This window comes from Scyliorhinus canicula, chromosome 17 (assembly GCF_902713615.1).
Source record: "Scyliorhinus canicula chromosome 17, sScyCan1.1, whole genome shotgun sequence".
Classification (NCBI taxonomy): Eukaryota; Metazoa; Chordata; class Chondrichthyes; order Carcharhiniformes; family Scyliorhinidae; genus Scyliorhinus; species Scyliorhinus canicula.
In genome coordinates this window covers 108344755-108362117 of record NC_052162.1, presented here as the reverse complement: position 1 = coordinate 108362117, position 17363 = coordinate 108344755, and the positions used below count along the sequence as shown (strand labels likewise).

Below are 17363 nucleotides of genomic sequence, written 5' to 3'. Positions count from 1 at the left end.
TGGGATCGAACCCGAATCTTGGCGTCCAAAGGCAGCAGTACTAGCCATTACGCTACATTGCTGACCCACTCGTGCTGATTCTGATCATGATGAAATGGAACTTGTCTCAAATGGCAAGTACAACAATCTGCCGAATGGAGGTGCTGGAAGAGAGCACCATTTAACATACAGTAGTGAGACAGGGCGAATGTGCAAGATAGAAAGTACTGCAGTTAAATAACACACTGCAACTTCTGGACATCTGAAGAAAAAACAAACATTTTTGTAAACATTGAGGCGGCGTGGTGGCTTCTATCGTGAGATACAACAGCGTTAACGTTTCGGCTCCACAGTGATTCTTCTTCGTGACGAGAAAAGTGCCATTGACGTAGCCACAGACCCTCAATACATGAGTATCTGAGATTTCTGAGCACATTTCCTGCTTTCGAATTGCGAACTGTAAGGAAGCCCTCAAGCTGGGTGACATGGCCTCAACTGCGATTTTCTCAGATAGCACACTGAACCTGACTGTAAATGTTGCGGATAACCATTTTGTTTCCTATTCCTTTCTGAGGAGACCAGGTTGTAGTAATCCCCTATTTAAAAACATATTTTTATTCTCCTCCTTTTTCACATTCTCTCCCGAATTTGCACCCACCAACAATAAACAATAATCAGCAACAAATATGTCAATCCACATAACAATAGAACATAGAACAGTACAGCACAGAACAGGGCCTTCGGCCCTCGATGTTGTGCCGAGCCATGATCACCCTACTCAAACCCACGTATCCACTCTATACCCGTAACCCAACAACTCCCCCCCCCCCCTAAACTTACTTTTTAGGACACTACGGGCAATTTAGCATGGCCAATCCACCTAACCCGCACATTTTTGGACTGTGGGAGGAAACCGGAGCACCCGGAGGAAACCCACGCACACACGGGGAGGACGTGCAGACTCCACACAGACAGTGACCCAGCCGCGAATCGAACCTGGGACCCTGGAGCTGTGAAGCATTTATGCTAACCACCATGCTACCGTGCTCCCGATCCCATCCTCCCACCAACCCCCAAACATCAGCCCGCATTTTACATAAACAAATGAAAAAACGGAATCAGGGATTACCCATAGTCACCCTGAATACATGCAGCCCCCCCTCCCCCCTCCCTCCCATCCTCCCAACTAATGTCCGATGTTATCTAGTTCTTGAAAGTGCATAATGAATAATGTCCATGACTTGGTGAACCCCTCCGTCCTTCCCCTCAGTTCAAACTTAACCTTCTCAAGCGTCAAGTCTTCCATCAGGTCCGCCCCGCCACGCCAGGGCGCACGGTGGAGAGGCTGCACTCCATCCCAGCAGGATCCGACTTCGGGCGATCAACAAGGCGAAGGCTACGATATCTGCTTCCGCACTCGTTTCTAACCCTGGCTCCTGGGGCCCCGGCTCCAGTTTCACGTGCACCACCGTGGAAATTGCGCTTAAAAACCTCCTTCGAGTGCTCCTCTAGCTTTGGACAAGACCAAAATATATGAGCATCATTAGCCCCTCCCCCCTCCCCCGAAACGCTCGCACACATCTTCTACTCCTTCAAAGAATCGGCTCATCCTCGCCCACATGAGGTGTGCTCTGTGTGCCAGTTTCAGCTGTATCAGCCCCAACCTCGCACATGAGGTGGAGGTATTTACATTCCGGAGCACCTCACACCAGACCCCCTCCTCTATAACCTCTCCCAACTCTTCCTCCCACTTTGCTTTGATCCCTTCCAGTGGTGCCCTGTCCTCTTCCAAAATAGCTCCGTACACCACTGGAACTACCCCCTTTTCCAGTCCCCTTGTCGTCAGCACCTCCTCCAGCAATGTGGAGGCCGGTTCCTCCAGGAAGCTTTGTATCACCTTCCTGGCAAAATCTCGAACCTGCGTGTATACAAGTAACCCTCTTTGCACTTGTATTGTGGATAGGGCTGGTTGCGGCTCTGATGCATCCATTGAAGTATACAGTGTTGATGCTAGCTTTGTGTCGGATCAATAATAATGGATACCCAATCTATGCTTCTGCAGTTAAACCGTTCTGGGTTAGAAATAACAAGGTGTATTTTGTTTTGTACCATCAAGCCTCTCATGTCTCTTCACAAAGATGTAAAATCTGATTCTGAAATATATTTTATTAGTGACACAGGCGTGAAGAATTCAGCCTTAAACTTAGCTCATGAATACACAGAAATGTCAGACTTTGGCTACTTCTAAATATCTCAACGTTGCAGCTGTGGTTTTGCTCAACCTTGAGATGCTCTAATTTGTTTTAATCAGTCATGTCACAATCCCATTGCTTGCCGATCTCCGAATATTGTACTTTACTGAAACAAGTACGTTATGAATATGTGAGTTTTGTTAAATACCTTTTAGTTTGAAGTGGTCTGTTCACATCGACGTATTGTCCCCTCCTTGCTGATCTCTCGGTGATTTTGAGCTGGAAGTGCACAATTACATATTCACAGCACTCAGTTTGAAAGAAAAGGTAACGGCAGAGATGGCAGAGATGGAAGCAGTCTGCCTGTCGAAAGAAACATGTTCACATCTACTAGTGTGAGAGGAGGTGCAATGGAAGATATAAAATCAGCTCTGCCAGTTGACAAGAGCAGCTTCAGATCTACCACTGGAGAAGGAAATGAAATGATTCGGTCAAAAAAGGAATGCAAATGGAGAAACAAATGTTCATCAGAGTTTGGAAGGAGGAACAATTATTTCACTCAATACGAGCAACAGTTTCGGCAACATTCCTCCTTGAAGCATTGACATTACTTGAGAGAAATTGACAAATTTAGCAATATGGCTACTTACCAAACGAGCCGACGTGTGCAATTGACATTTAATAATAATAATAATAACTTTATTGTCACAAGTAGTCTTACATTTGAATGAAGTTACTGGGAAAAGCCCCTCGTGGCCATATTCTGTTGCTTGTTCGGGCACACAGAGAGAGAATTTAGAACGCCCAAACTATCTAACAGCACATCTTTTGCGACTAGTGGGAGGAAACCGGAGCATCGGAGGAAGCCTAGACAGATACGGGGAGAACGTGCAGACTCCACAAGACAGTGACATAGCCGAACCTGGGACCCTGCCGCTGTGAATCCATAGTGCTAACCGCTGTGCTACTTTCGTCCATTCTAATGGCACTCAGATTTAAGGATACATGGGGCTGGTTTAGCACAGGGCTTAATCGCTGGCTTTCAAAGCAGACCAAGACAGTCCACCACTCAGTTCAATTCCTGTACCAACCTCCCCGAACAGGCGTCGGAATGTGGCGAATAGGGGCTTTTCATTTGAAGCGTACTTGTGATAATAAGCGATTTTCATTTCATTTTCACATGGCATTTTCGAATATTTTAAAAGTCGTTAATCTAATTTTCACTATATGACATTACGCTTTAGAGGGAACAACGACAAGCAAAATTAATTTAATTAGTCTTTAAGTCGTTGAGAATGAATGGAATGACTCCTATTGGCAGTGCGAATATTTACGTTAACATACTGAAGACATGCTTTACTTTCATAACGGATGCAAAGCCAGTGCAACTAGAAAACATCAATGGAATTGGATAACGTCAGCATTGATTTATTAAAGGATTTTCATATTTGACAAACCAAGTGACGCTTTTCGAGGATGTAAAAAGTTTAAGGGCGAACGACTGGATGTGGTATATTTGGATTTTCAGAAAGAGCTTTATAAATTCTCAACTAGGAGGTTCGTGTGCAAAATTCAAGTGCGTGGGTTGGTAAGTAATATATTGGCATGTATGGACATATACGTAGCAGGCAGGCACAGAGCGTATGAATAAATGGGTATTTTTCCAAATGACACACAGTGTCTGACGGAGATCAAAGCTTGTGTCCCAGCTAATCACAATATACAACCACGAATTGGATCAGCGAACTAAATTTAATATTTCCAAGTTTGCTGACAACACAAAACTTGGTCGGAATGTGAACGGTGAGGAGGATGTGAAGAGGCTTCAAGTTTATCTGGTCAATTTGAGTAATTGGACAAATGCATTGGAAATGTAGTATAACGTGGAGAAATGTGAAGTGATCCACTGCAGATGGAGAAATAACTTGATAGACTATTATTTCAACAGCGATAGATGAGAACTTCTGCCTTGAATGGGATCCTGTATCCCAAATACTGCAAACAAGCATGCAGTCAACAGCATGCATTTTAAGAAGGCAGATGCTATGTGGACGTTCATTGCAAGATGAATTGAGTAAAGGGGCCTTACTGCAGCTGTACAGGACCTTGGTGAGGCCACATGTGGTGGATTGTATCCAGTGTTCGTCTCCTTATTTAACAAATTATATACTCGCCACACAGAGAGTGCAGCCAATGTTCAACAGAGATTCTTGACCTGGCAAGAGTTTCGCATGAGCCGAGAGTGAGTTGACTTCGCCTGTTTTAATTGGAATTCAAAAGAAAGAGGTGATCTCATTGAAACTTGGAACATTCTGTCAAGGCTGGGCAAACTTGATATGGAAAAGTTGTTTCCTCCGATCGGGGTTCTAAACCGAATGGCCACAGACTCAGGATACTGCCGAGGCCATTGACGACTGAGATTGGGAGAAATGTGTTCACTCATATGGTGGTGAACCAATGGAATTCTCTTTCGCAAACTGCTATAGAGGTCATGTATTTGAACAGGAAATAGATAGATTTCTAGACGCTAAATATCTCAAGGGATTTCGGAAGAGGGCTGAGATACGCTGGTTTGATAGAAAATTATCCAGGGCCATTTTGAATGGTGCAGTAGTTCGAAGGGTCGAATAGCTGCTATGTTCTGTGTTTCTCTACTTGCCTGCTCATTGCTCGTTTTTCCCTTAACTTTGCTCCAGTACGGTTAGGTAGAAGATCATTTATCTCTTACCAATGTCAACATTGCGTTCCAACGGACCAAGTATAGGCTCGTAATTATGTAGTTCTCCTTTCTTTATAGTGTTTAACAGTGGTTCATGACAACACGCCGTTCAAACTGTTTTCACTTTACTGAAATTAGTCGTTTTTTTCAGTTTCCTTGAAGAAACATCAATCTTGAAATCAGGCTACGAAATCCAAGTCTGCACCGGGTAACTTCCCCCTCTTTGGCAGACTCATTCAGATCGTAATTTTGAATGCTACAGAGGAGACTTTTAGAATCATTTATAGTTAGAGTATTGAAAAATGACACAGGCAGGCAAAGAGGCAGTCATTCTCGCAATAGTCAGTCTGAACAGTGAGCATGTACAGCACGGGGACAATTACTCTCCATTATAAATCACCCAGAGCAATTCCTAAATAATGAAGTACATGTCTGGAATGATTACTGAGGACGCAATCCATAGAAGCCATAGGAATGAAAGCATCGAGACCAGGAGAGCATAGCATTTTTTGGCTAAGCACAGATAAGCTGTGCGAACTCAGACCACATTACAGTAAGTAATTTTTTTTCACATCTCTTTGGGCTTGGTGCAGTTATTGGTATTCTTCACTTAACCATGACAGCTTCAAATAGCCATTTGTTATTATTTCCAGGTGATTGTCATGAGCTGGACATTTCGGTAAAAATATTGAATCCTTCGTTTGAAGAGATTTGGACACAGCAGACAGCGACTATGGTTTGTGAAATCCTTTACACCGATTTAGAAAATGTCAGCGTGTCCTGGCAAGTGAATGGTACTGCGAGAACGGAAGGAGTGGAGACTCGAAATCCGGAGTGGATTGGAAGTAAATCCATCATCGTGAGCAAACTGAAAGCCACCGCGGCGGAGTGGGACAGCGGGGTGGAATATGTCTGCGTCGTAGGAAACAGTGAATTACCAACACCAGAGAAAACCTCCGCCAGGAAAGTAAAGGGTAAGCACAGATGATACACGTTCAGACACTGAATCGACGACCAATCGCCTAAAATATTTATTCAATTTCTATATTACGTATAGATTAAATTACTCCATTATCGCGTGGGATTCCGTCCTTTCCCAACTGGCGAAGACCAATGTTAAATATCTAAGTACTTTCAAACTGTTGCATTGCAACAGCGTCAGTGCCTTTTAAATAAGTGATTGTCTCAACATTTTGCAATTGGAGATCAGACAAAATTGATCCCCAAAACAAATGACATTATATACACGACTGCACAGGCAGGGTTATGTGTAATATCTTGCAGTTTGAAGAAAACTCTCAGTCTCCAAAAACACATTATTACTGACCTAGAAATATATGATGTTAACACTGGACAAATAACAGACTCAGTTTAACTAATGGTATTCTCTTTACAGTTGGTGAAATGCATCCTCCTAAAGTCTACGTTCTTCCTCCATCAATGGACGAGATTGACACTGAGAAGACAGCTACAATGGTGTGTCTAGCCATCGGCTTTTATCCGACTGAGATTTACGTCGCTTGGATGGTCAATGACACCCTTTTGGATGCAGATTACCCGTGTCAGCTGGAATGTGGGAAGGGGAATGGAACCCTTTCCAGTAGATTGAGGGTGACTGCAGCCGAGTGGAATAGTGGCAACAATTACTCCTGTTTAGTGGGACACCCGTCCCTCAAAAGAAATTTAATCAGAAGTATTAATAAGTCATTTGGTAAACCTACATTGTTATATATCCTGTATATAACATGCAGTATTTTAAAATTATTTCCGATCGACTTGTTCAGCTTGATCGGGCCAGAGTATTTTGAACAACTTTTGTTTGATTCCTTGAAGGGTTTAATGACTCTATGGAACGAAAACAAAATTGTGATTCACTCTGAATGCGGTATCGCACATTATAATAAAAGGAGAATGAAAATATTTTCAGTTTACTATTTGTGTTTTTATGTTTTGTTGCCTGAGCGAAGTGAGTTAATACTTCATTTAAAGGTGTGTGATATTTACATTCTGACATTCCACAAGTCAAAGACGTTTCTTCGCCGACATCTTCACACGCATTAGGGGAGCTGCATATCACAACACGTTATCCTGGGTTTCTGGAGCTCCTGTGGTTGACATTTGGCTAATGTGTCTGCTGCTAAAGGGAACGAATAAAGGTGAAAGCTCAGCATACCATTACTTCGTGTATCAAACATTCAGCACACCGAGTGGCTATCATTAGTCATTAGTCATTGTCACTGAACCAATGGCTAAAAATAATAATTCTTCAATGACGTCTCTTTCCACTCCAACAGCGCTTCCAATAGAGCCCTGCACGACATTATTCCCACTTCTACTTCACATCTATATGGGGTCCCTTATGAAAAAAAATCAGAAATTATATTCTATATTTACATAGAAGACCGCCACCTCAATCTCAGTACTCTCTTTCCCAATCCTCTAGCTGACTCTGAAATCTATTATTGAGTGAACACATATGTTCTCCAATTGAAGATTGGAGAAGGAAAACGCCATTGCTTTCAGCTTCTTCAACACACCCCGTGCCTCAGATCCCAACTGAATCTTTATCTCTGGACGACATTAGAGGGGTAACCTGGGTTTGCTATTTCGGAATCTTACTTCAACCTGAGCCGAGCTTACAATTCCGTATCCGCTCTGTCACCATGACTGACTAATTCCAGCTCTGCACTATCACTTCTCTCTTCTTCGTTTTCAGCCCATTAGCTAATCAAATGCTTCTACGTTCCTTTATTTGCTGTAGACTTGATTATTCTTACATCGTCCTGACCCTCCTACCATCGTCCGTCCTCTGCAAGTTTAACTTGGTGCGTAACATGTTTGATGCATACTGATTCTCACAAAGTTATATTTCTCCCGTCACTCCTGTGTTCGATTAATTAAACAGAACTGCATTCGTCAATGCTTCAATTTGAAAGCTCTTTCCTGTATCTAAATTGTTCCATATCCTCGTCCCTAATTATCACTGTGACTTATTGCAGCATTTTAGTCATCAGAAAACTCTCCGCTCTTGAAATGCTGGTATTTTGTGTTTGTCGATTTTTAAAGGACAACCGAGATCTTCCCATGGGAATTTGAGCTTCACAGACCAATATTATTCCCTGTGGATGCAAATCTGCAGCGATTCCAATGGAGCCAGAGTTGCTGCAAATAGTGGTACAGCATTTTCATCTCACTTCCTTATTTGTGCTGACAGGTGGAATTTTCCGGCCGCACAACATGAAGTCTTAACATATGCCACATGTCAAAGAGTTTGTCGGCAGGTACTTGTCCAGGCCTCCATCCAAAAACCACCTACATTTGAAAAGGAGGGAATTATCTTGTGCAGTAACAAAAATAACGTGATTCTGGTACCGTAGGGCTCACACTTCAAACCGAGTGTTTAGCTGTTTCCCCCCGTTATCCTCACTGTGTGTGAGACATAAGACATAAAAATCAATGATTTATCGGACCATTCATCTGACAATTCGTATCAGAGAAGAGCACATCAGTATGTAGTTCTGAGAACACATACTCACCTCATCAGTTTTGGACAAACACTACAACAACCGCACGCATTTTGAAACAAATTGTGCTGCTATTTTATGTGTACAGCACTTGGCACCGCTGTTTCATTGCATGTGTTGACTATATGTAGGCTGAAGTGCCTATCTATGAACAGAATAATAGTGAAATTATTCATTGTCGTTTACTTCGGTGTTAGTGCGAAAAACGTGCTTTTTTTGCAATTTGCTGTCCATATAGGGCCGCATGCTTGTGAATCGAGAATCAAATGTACTTTGCATTTTGGTGTCTATTCATTCTTGCGGCTGCAGCTGGAATAAGAAATTATCTGCCCTTTTTAATTTGATATCAATACATTCTGGAGGCTTCATCCGTGAGGAGGGAATCATCAATTCTCTAATTTGGCATCGATCCATTCTGAAGTGTGTATCTGGGAGCAGAGAATGACCCCTTTTCTGTAACTGGTATATATCCATGCTGGAGGTTATGACTAGGAGTAGACGATAACGTGTTATTTGTGATGTGGTATCTTTTCATCCTTCACTGTGTCTCAGTAATTGCGGACGGACTACTGTTTCATCGTGGTCCGGGAGGTATCTGTATGTACGACAAGCTGTTCATTGACTCTGGATGTCGCATCTATCGATGCATCAATGAAGATCCTGTTAGCCTGCAGTATCTGATTTTTCTATGCCCTTTTGTCGCGGCGTTTGAAGGAACCACAGTTCTATTGGACCTGGACACTTATTACTGGAGGTTATTTCACTGAGGTGGTGAGCGGTGCATCTTCCTCTGCCATTGTAGTCGCTATTTTATCTTTAGCCCATACAGCATACAAGGAGTACGTAAAACAAAACAAAAACGATACTTCTGCTTTACAATGTACCAATATGTGAAGCATGCCGACTTCATTCACAGAAACCCCTTCAGGTCCAGCCCCACAACATCAGAAACTTGCGTTTCACAATTCTGGACATCTAGCGCTCTGTAAACGTTTCCTACAATATCGCTTCAACGACCACTTTAGAAGTAAATGTCGAATCCTTTAGCTCCCTCACTTTTATATCTCCTTCGGAAATTATCACATTGAAAAATATTACGATCCCATACCATAACCCAATAGTGGTTAGAAGCCGCAATAATTTACACAAATTTTATAAGACTGTGAGGAAAGAATACCTCGCTGAAGGAGTGACTGCACGAAGAAATAAGGATAAGTAATATTAAACATACATTATTCCGAACACTATATTAACCTGCCTTTGACCTCACACCAGAAAATAAATGCAAATTGCCCCTTGAACACGACTCAATAAAGTAACTGCAACACACATACCTGTATTACCACTAAAACGACAAGAAAAAAATATAATCTCTAAATCTACTGACAAAGTTTATTAGCACTCATCAATGCTTGCTTTACAAGGAAGTTCTTAGAGAAAGAAATAACGTTTTAAAAAAAATAAATTAAGAGTACCCAATTCACTTTTTCTAATTAAGGGACAATTTAGCGTGGCCAATCCACCCACTCCGCACATCTTTGGTCTGTGGGGGCGAAACCCACGCAAACATGGGGAGAATGTGCAAACTCCACACAGACAGTGTCCCAAAGGTGGGATCGAATCTGGGACTTCGGCGCCGTGAGATATCAATGCTACCCACTGTGCCACCGTGCTGCACACCAGAAAGGAATACATTTTGACACTGTTTTAACGACTGGACCCCAGTCCTGGCAGAACCATGCAGAAAGAAATCCAGCTGTATTTCTTCAGAAGATGCTTCCAAGCTTCTTTCAGCTCCCCCATATTCTCAGACAAGTTTGCACTGCTGTAAAGACGGTTAATGTATTTCAACTGGACTGTAATGAGAGCATTCTGCTTAACTTCTGGTTACAGCTTCATTCAGCTCGCAGCTGAACTGTTTTCTACAAAAGTCCTGGTGCCTCTGCTCCATCTAGCAGCGACATTATTTTATAAAGCTGAAACTGCATGTTCTCAAGCATTTTACAATGGTTTAATTGCAGCCGGCTCCAAAAATATACTTGCCTTTCAAACTAGGATATATTTTAAAATATGATTTTAGCAGTCACACAGTCATTAACCCAGGCGTGTAACATTTACTGCACCAAACTCCTTTATAACAGTACATCTGAAATTCCTGAATTCACCGCAGAAGATTTACTTCGGGGAGGGATGGTCGCCCGAATCATATGCCGTTGTGAAAATATGATCTGTCACTTCAATCTAGAATAACACAGCCATACGGAATCCAAGGATCTGAATATTTTCACAAAATATCGCACAATGGTTACTCTGAAACATATTTGACAGTTCAAAGATGTGCAGGTTGGGCGGATTGAGCACGATCAATTACGCCTTGGTGTCCAAAAGGTTGGGTTAGCTCCGGTTACTGGATTAACGGGTAGGGGCTTGACCCTAGGTGGAGTACCCTTTCAGAGGGTCGGTGCAGACTCGGTGCGCCGAATGGTCTCTTTTTCCACTGTAGTGATTCGATGTCTCTATGATTACTGAGATAATTATTTCCATGAAAGGAGTATCTGGCCAATCGAGTACGAGACAGACATAATGGTCCTCCATGAAATCACGTTTGCATCCCCTTTTTCCTAAAATACAGCATTCACATTGCCAAAGAAAGGATTCGACGCAATTAAAGATTCAGTTTGCATAAATGTCATGCTTATTAAAGTGTTTCAAGATGAACTGGACAAATGCAAGCCAGTCCGTTTAACCTCGCTGGCGGGACAAATATTTTTTTAAAAATATTCCAGAATGAAATTCACAGCCATTTGGATAAATGTCAGTAACGTAAAACAAGCATGGAATTGCTCTCCACCAGCAAAGTTTGTTTGACTGATTTGATTTCAACTGGAAACTTTAGCAAAAATCTTGACAGCAATGCCCATCGTAACAGAAAAAAATACGTATTTCCCACATTGTTATGGCAATGCTCTAACTACTACCAACTACGCCATCATATTTCTTCGGGGAAATCTTCCTGCAAGTATAGACGATATTGGTGAGATCGTACCTGGAGTTCTATGTACAGTTTTGGTACCCTTATTTGATGAGGGATGTAGTTGAATTATCGGCAGTTCAAAGGTGGTTTACCAGATTGATTTCAGAGATGTCTGTCTTATGAAGATATATTGAGCATTTAGGGTTAAACTCTCTCGTGTTAGAAAAAATCGAAGAGACCAAATTGAGGCATATAAAATGATAGAATGTATTGACAAAGGGGACATAGTTCGCATGCTTCCTCTTGTTGGTCAATCTTGAACGAGAGGTCATTTCTTTTTAGGCGAAAGGGTAGTTGATTTAAAACAGAGAGAAGAATACGTTTGTTCTCTCAAAAGGCCTTGAATCTGTCGAATAAACGGCCCCAGAGTGCGGTGGATGCCGAGACATTGAGTTCATTTAAGGAGGAGTTCGACAAAATTTGAATCAGTGATGGGTGGAAGGACTATGGAAAACAGGCATGAAAGTGGATTTTATTACGAGAGGAGACCTACCATGACCGTATTTTCTAGTGCATGGGGCTTGCGGGGCTTAATTGCCCACTCAATCTCCTCATTCTTTATGTTCACTTCAACCTCTAATGCACCGACATCCTCGAGAGTGTTGCATCCCGTATTATTGCATTGTATTTCTATCTATTATGGATATTCAACATGCATATTTTAAAATAATATCTATCCATTTATTTTAGAAACGGAAGAAGATGATGAAGTCTACCAGGTAGAAGAAGAAGGTTTCGAAAATTGCGATGAAGACGCCAACACTGCATTAACAGTGATCTCTTTCGCCACTCTCTTTTTTCTCAGTATGGCGTACAACACATTTGTCACCGTCTTTAAGATAATACCGAAATCAGTAGCATTGCGACATGATGCAATTTCACTAGAAAACTTTGCTTATGCCTTCGGTTTAGATAAGGGTCCACTATGACCGTTACATTCCAAAATAAAAATAATTGTTCAGGACCAACAGTACAAGATTGAACTGCATTAGTTGATCCTAAGTAATCGATTGAGCTATACAGTAGAACAGTAAAGTTCTTGAACATAATGATTTATCAGAAGTAAGGTTTTGGACCGGAATGAACATCGCATAAATCAATCAGAAAATAGCATGAATAGAAAGTAGATTATGGTGATTTGAAGCACAGGAAGAGGGAAATATTTACTTTGTGGGTAATGAGCTCGCAATCGTCACATGTTCTCAGAAAAGTAAGCATCAGCGATATGAAAACAGAAATTGTTTGCAGTTTGACATGGAGAACCGTGAACTAATAGGGCAAGCGTTGGAAGAAGTATGGGAGATGGATGCCAGTGAATGGATTGGAACATAATTGATTACGCAATGATCGGATTTGGATTGTTAAGAAGGGATGACGAAAAAAATGATAACACAACACTGGGAGATAGGTCTGTTGCTGAAATAGATCTATCAAATGTAAAGTTTCTTAAAGATGGAAAAATACACAATATCAGAAAGATAAATCCTAAAGAGGGGACACCATCACGGCGACTTAGAACAGTCAGGGCCAGTATCAGTTCTAATAATGAATGGTCATTCTGAAGTGAAGATGATAACACGTTTGACAGTGGAGACCATTATACATAAAAATGCAGGGAAAATATAGCACTTATCTGCAAATTAGTACTTGTGGTGGAAAAATAATCCTGGCGCAGTGAAGCATGTCTTTAGAGATTTTATAGTTAGGTAACGAAAGAAAAGGTAAATGTTCCAATTCCATGTGAAGTCGTTACACATGAGTCTCAGATAGACAGTAGCTGATCCGCATCTTAACTAAATATGAAAAAATGTTTACATTTCAATGAATAACCTTATTTATGGAAATATGTAGATTTCAGCTTTGGGTTTTATAATTGATTCAACACTGCACAGGTTTCAGACAGGAAGTTTTAAATTTCCGATGTATTTGGTGAATACATGTTTCCTGACATTATCCCGAACAGTCTTTGGAAACTTAACTGAAATCGACCTGATTGTGCACTTGCGCAACTACATCATCATAGTTTTTCTCCTTATCAGTTTTTCCAATGAACTTACAAAGCGAAATAGTCTTCTCTTAATTGTTTGCAATAAATTAAATACACGCCGTATCAGCAACCTCTCTCCACAATTCCAATACTATTAGTTTGGCATTATTTTCCAGAATTCTTGATGAACGACCTCTCCAACGTCTATAATATTCTGAAGAAATTTAAGGGTCTTAATGCTGGTGCAGCCGCGCTTCAGCTCCGCTGTTTCCTATCATTCCTCTTGAGGCCGAAGCCAACTTTGCACAGACATGCTAATTTAGTTGTCATGTCTGCAGAATATATTACTGATGGTTGTATCTGCATGCCCAATACATCTCTTCTGCTCCGCATTAGACAGATGGTCAATTGTTGATAAATAACTATGTTCTACATCCCTGTACAAGAACATTTGTTTTCCGCTATTTGGCCTAATCTTTTTAACTAAGTCCCAGTTCTAGTTTCTATCCCAAACTGCATTATTTGCTGTTCTACTTAATTTGTATTTTTTTGAAATCTTGAAACTTTTACTCTCCAGTCCTCCACATCTGTGGCTCATAAATGTATTGTCGGAGGCCCTATATTTACAGAAACCCTGTGAATGTGGCTGAGAATGAACTCGCTGATAAGCGTCAAAGAATACAATATTGTCCCTTCTCTATTCTCCGCCCCACCTAATCTTGTCTGAACGTCCGCCTCTGCATTCTACGTCTCAATTGCGCACAGGTTTGGTCTTCCCCGCCAATGCAAAAGGCAACAGCAGAGCAAACGATGTAACTGCACACAGACAATCACAAATATATTATTCAAAGAGGCAAGGATGGAATTCAACTTCTGCTCCAGTATGTTTCCTTCTCCCATTAATGCTCAATTGCCCTTCAAAATACGTGTTGTAATTATACTTTGTAAATCTACATTCTCACCTTGTCATGACATGCAACTACCAGTATTCCTGCTGAAATTTATGTTTTTGTCTCTCCCTCGAATGATTATTCGAATATGTCTTCCAATTGCCTTTCTCCAAATTTCTGTAGGAGTGAACGCTAAGCTATTCATAGAATGTACAGTGCAGAAGGAGGCCATTCGGTCCATCGAGTTTGCACGGGCTCTTGGAAAGAGTACCCTACACAAACCCACACCTCCACCCTATAACCCAGTAACCCCACCCAACGTTAAGCGCAATTAGAACATAGAACAGTACAGAACAGAACAGGCCCTTCGGCCCTCAATGTTGTGCCGAGCAATGATCACCCTACTCAAACCGACATATCCCCCCTATACCCGTAACCCAACAACCCCCCCCCCCTTAACCTTGCTTTTTTAGGACACTACGGGCAATTTAGCATGGCCAATCCACCTAACCCGCACATCTTTGGACTGTGGGAGGAAACCGGAGCACCTGAAACCCACGCACGCACGGGGAGGACGTGCAGACTCCACACAGACAGTGACCCAGCCGGGAATCGAACCTGGGACCCTGGAGCTGTGAAGCATTTATGCTAACCACCATGCTACCTTGATGCCCAATTAGGTTGCTGATGTATATCACAGTGTTGTTTAAAACTTAGGTTTCTGTTAATGACATTGAAATGGTACATATTTCACCATGCGAATTTGAAACAATAAACTACCCATCATATTGACTTTATTGACACCACATATCAACCGTAAACACTCTTCTGCCACCGGCGCATAGTGAGTGTGGTGTGGACCATTTACAAGTGGCACTGCGGCAACTCAACAAGGCTGCTTCGACAGACACATCCACGTTCCGAACTGCACCAGCTTGAAGGGAAAGTGTAGGAGATGCATGGGAACGCAACCACCTGAACTTTACCTCCACATTAATCGGAATCCTAACTGAGAACTACAGTGTCAGCCTTCCCCTGCCGCTCTGTAAAATACTGCGATTACCTTCACCATAGCACTGTGCATGTCCCTGTAACACCATCTTCACAAGGGCAATTTGGATTGTACAATAAATAATCGTCTAGCGAGCGACGCCATAATCCTGGAAAGGAATAAATTGAGGTACTTCACCGTAAAACTGGCAAAGCTAGTAGACAATAAATTTCCCATAGTCCAGCGTTAATTCTCGTACATCGTCACGTTTTCCAGAATATTATATAATTCTGTAGTATAAATAACGATAGCTAACAATCAATTTAGTGAGGCTATGTGGATATCAGTCCTATGATCAATAATTTCTGTAGGATAACTTCGAAGTATGAAAACTTCCTCACGTTTAATCACAATCGTAAATTAATTTGTTTTCTGTTATATTCTATTACCGATTCAGTGTATTGAAAAATCAAGCGCCTTACCTTTGTATACAAAAGGTTAATTAGTTTCTTTCTTCTTCAGGTGCAGTAGTCAGCGCCAGGCCAGGTTACATTCAGTTTCTATTTGAAACTTGTATGGGAAGTTCCGCCTGCTTCTTATCACTGATGGACTTGGATTGCCTGCATCGATGTCTCTCACCGCTGTCAGCTGTAGTATGGCACACCTTCATCTTCCTTTCTAATTAAGTTTCAGCAAAGCTTGGGAACTGCTAGCTTATTGCCTGCCGTTAGATTATGTTTGAACTATTTCTTCTTTTAGTGGCAGTTTTAACCCTGATTTCAGTTAACTGCAAGAAATCAGTGACCTTAGATAATCCAGCAAACTCACTTGAAACAAAGGGAGTAAAATCATTCATTGTCGCCATGTTAGCAGTATCATACAATATCAGGAGCTTTCAATCTGTCGATCATTGGTTAAATATGTGATCATAATATCTATGAGAAAATACCTGGATAAATGTTCCTACCATATCCTTGGGTAGACACAAAGCTATTGGTGTTGATTTCCTCGTTAATCATGGATTCGTTAACTGCACAGACGTTCCAGGAATTTCCTGTGGATAAAATGAGGCGGTTATGTAATGCAAAATGTTAGTGTTAGAACATTTTCTAAACTAAACCCGCCGAAGGATAAAGATTCCTCCAGTTACTTTTTAGAATTATAAACAGCAAAACATTCCTCGACTAATATGTTCCTGCAGAACCATGGAGTCTGCAAGTTCTCCCCTGTCTGCGTGCGTTTCCTCCGGGTACTTCGGTTTCCTCCCACAGTCCAAAGATGTGCAGGTTCGGCGGATTGGCCATGCGAAAATGCCCTTAGTGCCAAAAAGTTTAAGTGGGATTAGGAGAATAGGGTGGAGTCGTGGTCTTGAGTAGGGTTCTCTTTCCAAGGGCCGGTGCACACTCGATGGGCCGAATGGCCTCCTTCAGCACTGTAAATCCTTAGATTCTAAGATTTACAACACGTTCGAAGCACAATGTTAGTGAATATTTTGTTCGAGATGCAGAACCAAGGAAATATTCACGAATACATGCAACATATCTTCATATGCAGCACCCAGAGATCGACAGCGAAATGCCCTCTCACTCAAATATAATGGGGACTAATTCTCATGTACATCGGACAACAATCTAGTTCTGATACATTTGCGGAAAACCAGTGCAAACAGAGAATCAGCTCTCCAGCACAAGGTTACAAATCTGGCTCTTTGTTTCAATGGATGGTTGAAAACTCCAGGGAAATTTGTTGTTGTGAGATCTCAAGGCCTTCAAATGTTATTTTGTGAGGCATTTTGCTGAAGAAATGTACACATGAACCAATTACTGTCTCCCAAGAACCACAAAACAATGGAAAGCCGACATCAAATAGTGCGGAACGTCACTACTCATAATTGAATGATGCATTTGCTCGTCTCTACTAATTGAAATTTAAGCTCAATATCTGTATGCGAAAAGGCAGAGATCTAATTTTTAATAAGGCTTCATGCTGTACTGCACATTCGTTTGAATAAATATCCTCTGTTTTAAATATTGCATGTATTTTGATA

The 17363-nt window shown here is 41.5% G+C and overlaps 1 gene segment (V, D, J or C); it reads left to right on the top strand.

Moving 5' to 3' along the window:
- The window catches only part of LOC119951509, a 29033-nt gene extending 16656 nt beyond the window's left edge, over positions 1-12377 (top strand). Inside the window, 3 exon segments of the C gene segment in view lie at positions 5544-5864; positions 6287-6640; positions 12139-12377. Coding sequence covers positions 5544-5864; positions 6287-6640; positions 12139-12377 — 914 coding nt within the window.
- Positions 12378-17363: the final 4986 nt, after the last annotated feature.